Genomic DNA, 6,000 nt, shown 5'->3' with positions numbered 1-6,000 from the left:
AAAAAAAAAACTAAAATGAAATGTTTTTTTTTTTTTAAATATATAATAGTCACACAAAAAATTCTTTCAGCAGCAGGCAAAATCAACAAATGACGCATGTTGATAAACGTAAGTAAGAACCATATATTTCCAAATGTTTTAGGACGGTCTACTTGCCCATTAATCTAAATATTATGGTGCAGATTGGTGTCTTTGAACCTAGTCTATATCCATGAATAAACGTTAGAAATACAGAGGCTTCACATTGATAGTAAGTTATTCATTTGTTAAATAAGTACGAGGTATACAAGCTACTTACAAGCTGATGGGTGCATTCCAATGGAGCTAATGAGAACAGTGGAAAATGTGGGGAACACTGCTACGGAGAATAAGATTAGGTTGCGCAAAGGAACGCCTTTGTACTCGAGATTCAATAATATCTGATGATAACACAATTCGTTGGTTACAGTATGTACAGCCGCGTCAAATATGTTTGGTTAATATGTAGCGGAGTGAAATAATTGATCAGGTCTCTTCCGAATACCAGCAGAAAGGAACTTGCAAAGAGTTGTAAACACGATGTATGTATAGTACATATTCACGATAAACATATTCGGTTCACTTGCATGGTGTAATAAATGTCGAACACGGCTTATGTACTGTTGGAAATAGCGAGCATCTCAGATTCATTCATATAAGGAATGGCAGTTCGATATATTCGATACAGTTATTTGTATATTGTGTTTCACCTGAATATGATTCCGTTTATGGAAAGCTCATCCCAACCAACGCCATTTCAAAAAATTGGAAGGACTGTCCAAACACTGTACGGAACCCTGAGAGGTCTCCGAAGGGAGTTTTCCGAAAACTCTTCTCTTCGCCCTATAGAGGCATATTTTGGCTTACAATATGGGGTGCTGAAGGGGGACAAGTTGCGGCTTATGCCTCCTAAAAGTCCAATAGAGAGATTTGACTACATCAAAAAGTTCGTAGAGTACGAACCCGTTTGCCCACAGAAGAAGTTAGGACACGAAAACGAAATTCATGAAGTAGTTCCGCATCTCGCTTTGTCTCATGTAAGAAGGATTATGGAAAATACCACAAGTCAAATGGAAGATTGTCTGCGGTTGAACCTATATGTTCCAATACAAGGTAGGAGAAACATATAAGTATTCATTAGTTTTCTCCTGTCACATGTAATTTCTTGATGGAAAATGACAGAAGGATCCATATCATGTAAGAACAGTCATTAAGTCTTTTACGTGGGTCACATTTGATTGATCAAGAATTAAACATTTAGAGGGATCACTGAGATATTCTCCACAATGAATTCAACAAAAATATTTCTTAACAAACTTAAATTGAGAGTGAAAAACATGGTTCCTAAAGTGAAATCGTTGAATATATAAATTGTGATTTTACCTTGATTATACTTTCTTTTAAAAAAAAATTATGAAAGTTTTTTGCGTAAAAATGTGTTTTCAGTCATTTCATGGTTATAACCCCTCAAAAGTAAGTTTATAAAGTATTATCTTTGATAAAAATAGACATATGTGAATCTGCCAATATGTGGAGTGAAAAATCCACAGACCAGTTTAGGAAAATCAAACCCATCTCGGGATTGTGGCATCCCTGGTATGGAAACATCGCAGATGGGACACACATACGTGACAGAAGCATATCGTGCTGAAGGGTCAAAACTTGACAAAATGCATATTCGGCCAGTGTCGAGTATCGACTTCCACCCCACGAGCCAGATGTTGTCTAATTTGAACACATTTAAGAAACTTTAAGATGATTCACGGTCAGAGAGAATCTTGAAGTTTATTCGCAAACAAAGTTTATATTTATATTTCCACCAGATATATTAAGGATTTGATATTATTACCTTTATCTTCTTTTTAAAGAACATTTAAATATTTTTAACATTTCTACATTTTCTCTATAGTATTTCATGTATACATTTATATTTAACGTTCCTAAAGTTCTTTTTGCTATTTTCACTTCCTTGCACTTATCTTTAATTACAATCGGCAGCATATAGCCAGCTTTGTGTTATCGTTTTATTAAACCCAAATACATACATACATACATACATGCTTGCATACATACACACAGACACATACATACATACATACATACATACATACATACATACATAGATACATACATACATGCATGCATGCATGCATGCATGCATGCATACATACATACATACATACATACATACATACACACGTACGTACGTACATACACACACACGCAGACACACACATAGATACATACATACATACATACATGCATGCTTGTATGCATGCATGCATGCATGGATACATACATACATACATATAGACATACATGCATACATACACACATACATGCATGCACGCACGCACATACATACTTACACGTACGCACGCACATACATACATACATACATACATACATACATACATACATACATACATACATACATGCATGCATGCATGCATGCATGCATGCATACATACATACATACATACACACGGACGGACGTACATACATACATACATACGTACGTACGTACGTACATATATGCATACATACATGCATACATACATACATACATACATACATGCATACATACATACATACATACATACATATAGACATACATACATACATACACACATACATGCATGCACGCACGCACATACATACTTACATACACATACGCACGCACATACATACATATATACATGCATACATACATACATACATTCATACATACATACGTACATACATACATACATACATACATACATACATACACACGGACGTACGTACATACATACATACATACATACATACATACATACATACATACATACATACATACATACATACGTACGTACGTACGTACGTACGTACGTACGTACATGCATGCATGCATACATACATACATACATACATACATACATACATACATACATAATACATACATACATACATACATACATACATACATACATACATACATACATACATACATGATAAGCTGGGTCATATAAAGACAATCTCGACCATTTGTTTGCTCTCTAAACTGTCATTATCATTTTCATTTGGAATGCTTGATCTCTTTTATGCGTATTTGCTACTAAACGCGTGCTATTCTCTCTTCAAATAATGACCATTTGGAGATCAAATTGAGTTGATATTTCTCTTGGTTCCGTTTTCTTAAACGTATTCTATACAGCTTCAATTTTATCGAACTATATACTACAGTATTGATTGAAGGCGACCACGTTATCTATTTTTCTTGGAGTCTAATTTTGTTACACAATGAAAGCAGAAGATGAATAGGAATTTCAGATAATTCAGTTATTATCAATTACTCAAACCTGAAAGGTTAAAAGAAAAGAAAACAAATTAATAAAAAAGCCTCACGACCATATCTTTCTCGTATCTCTTCATCGCTTTCAATCAATATCTTACTTCCATCGGGAAAATTAGATAGTTTCTCCGCTGACGAGTAATGGTAATAGTTAGTCATTAAAACTGATTGTATTTACAAGATCAACCACATATGCTTTACTGGGAGAGGATGCTTAAACACGGAGAAAGCATTCCTGACACATTATCAAATGGAGACGAATGTGGTTCGCTACCCTCTATGCATACGTGAAACATCTATTGAGATACATAATCACGAAAGCTGAAATCTCGCTCTCAACATAAAGAGATATGCCATGAAGTCTTGACAACCCGTCTAAGTATTACAATGTGGACATTTTACACTGGGGCATACACAACTGACAACACTGTGTAAACGTTTTGCGAGCATCTCACCATTTGTAAAACAAATTGATTTGACTACGATCTACTACTGTGACAGTTATATTAAAGCAGCAATAAGTAGTGTGCATAAAGGTTATCACACTAAACGAGTTGATGCAAATATACAATATTTAAAAAAAAAAATTATGGGATATGTAACAATTTTGGCATTTCTTAGTAATTTAGGTTTGTACTTAGCTTTAATTTGACAATTGGGATATGTGTGGATCACTTTGTACAATAAGGATGGATTGGTTGTCTGGGCACACCTTTCCAAAGTAATGAATCAGAAACATTACTTGCTGGATTTAGTCTGCTGTTAAATCGTACCTCTTGCCTTTGTCGTATAGCCGGAGTAATCTTAATAAACCATAATTTCAAAAATCACTTGTAACAGAGATGTGTTACAGACCGGTTCTCATTTCAGTTTTTATTCTTATTTAATATTATTATTCTTGTTATTAATATTATTATTATTATTATTATTATTATTATTATTATTATTATTATTATACGTTAGGTGCATATTGTTTGTGTTAGGTATTCCATGTTTTCATCGCATGCACATCAAAAACTGCTAGCTAAACAGTCTTCAAATCCTTTATATATTGTAAACCACTGCCTTTGGAATTAAGGCGATTAATAATGAACTACTTTGTTTCAGAAATTTTTCCATAAATGATTCCAATTTAGGTGTACGGTGCTGAAGTGTGGGTATTTTATAAAGCAACATTTATTGAAACTGCATAACAATTTTTGTAAATATGTCTTAAAACTGATTAAGTATGCTTCTAATCATGTTGCGCGTGGGGAATTTGGTAGGCAAAGATATTTACACTTTTGAGAGCAAGTACTGGTTAAAAATGTCACCCATGTCTTCTGGTAAGCTGTATAGAATAAACTAAATTATGTGCAACGTCGCCCTCTTAGCAAGAGGGGTGGTTAATTGGAGGATGACCTCCCTCGATATTATAGCCCGGCGGGAGTGAAAGAAGAATGGAATTTCATCAGAGAACTGAGCGAGAATACTGGGAAGAAATAAAACAATACGAGCCCCCTTTGACAAGAAAATAGCAAATTTGATCAGAACAAATTAATAACGGCAATTCCAATTCAAGTTAGATTATATCAATATAATTTAACTTTTGTGTCTAATTTGGATTTATTTCATCATCATAACGAGATGTGAAAAAAGCTCAATGTTCACGATCGATTTGCATCACCTTCCTGTCTGACAGTATATCAAAGTCTCCTAGTTCATCCTTCCTAAACTTTGGCTTTGCCCCTTCATGGACTTCCTGGTCCTTTTATTCTGACCTCGTCCTTCTTTGCTTCCCTGTGCTTCTGTCTCCAGATTGTCTCTTCTTTCTGTCAGAAAGCTGTTCTTTAATGAATAAAAATACCCCATAATTATGTATACCTGACTCTCTAGAGGTACATACAATTCACTTACGTTATTCAGAGCATGTTGCTATCCACACACCGCGTAAATCTGACTTAGTACGGTAGGACATTGACCTCGCTTTCCAGCGGCAAGTCTTAAATTATCGTATTATTTTACATATGCTACTACATAATATCTGTATCGTCCTAACAAGCAAAGAAAGTTATTTCATATAACCCTATGAAATCCCACACATATGAACATTTCTATTGCATGCGATCAAATGAACTAATAACTGTATAATTAAAAGGTAAATTGCATAACAATTCTAGCATCAACACTTTCCATGAAATTTAATAAAATGAATTGCATAATAATTCCAGCATCGACACATTTACATGAATTGAATAAATGATAATAATATGGAAAGCTAGTCATAGCAAAATTTATTTGTATAAAACAAACAATCGAATAACAGAATATTACGTAAAACTAAAATTGCGTACATTAGCTGTCCTCTTTCAGAATTTGTGCGTCCTAGCACTAAACATGTTTTTCTTTTTACAAGACGACCACCTGGTCCCTTTCTTGTTTCACTAGGAAAGCGCTACTCTCGTTATGCTTTCCACGGAGTCGAGACTAAGTTTCCTCTTCCAGGAAATTTTCAGACTAAAGAATTTCGACTAAAGTTGTCACTTTAAAGTCTAATTGCTCTAAAGTGTACGCCCTAATTTATTCTGCCCAATCGTAGGCAGCGGTCACAAATTTTTCCCAAAGAAATAATTCTTTTCATCAGGCTTAGACAGCTCCGAATCTGTGAA

The 6,000-nt window shown here is 34.4% G+C and overlaps 1 protein-coding gene across 1 annotated transcript in view; it reads left to right on the top strand.

Moving 5' to 3' along the window:
• The first annotated feature begins 258 nt into the window (after window positions 1-258).
• LOC149799288 (neuroligin-4, X-linked-like) overlaps window positions 259-6,000 on the top strand; it is a 97,678-nt gene continuing 91,936 nt past the window's right edge. Inside the window, exon 1 of the mRNA XM_089958587.1 lies at window positions 259-1,131. Within this exon, the coding sequence (XP_089814713.1) occupies window positions 681-1,131 (451 nt within the window). The 5' untranslated portion in view covers window positions 259-680. The remainder of the gene's footprint in view (window positions 1,132-6,000) is intronic.

Source organism: Sinohyriopsis cumingii, chromosome 5 (assembly GCF_028554795.1).
Source record: "Sinohyriopsis cumingii isolate HCF-2022 chromosome 5, ASM2855479v2, whole genome shotgun sequence".
Taxonomy (NCBI): domain Eukaryota; kingdom Metazoa; phylum Mollusca; class Bivalvia; order Unionida; family Unionidae; genus Sinohyriopsis; species Sinohyriopsis cumingii.
This window is presented reverse-complemented; position numbering and strand designations above follow the sequence as displayed.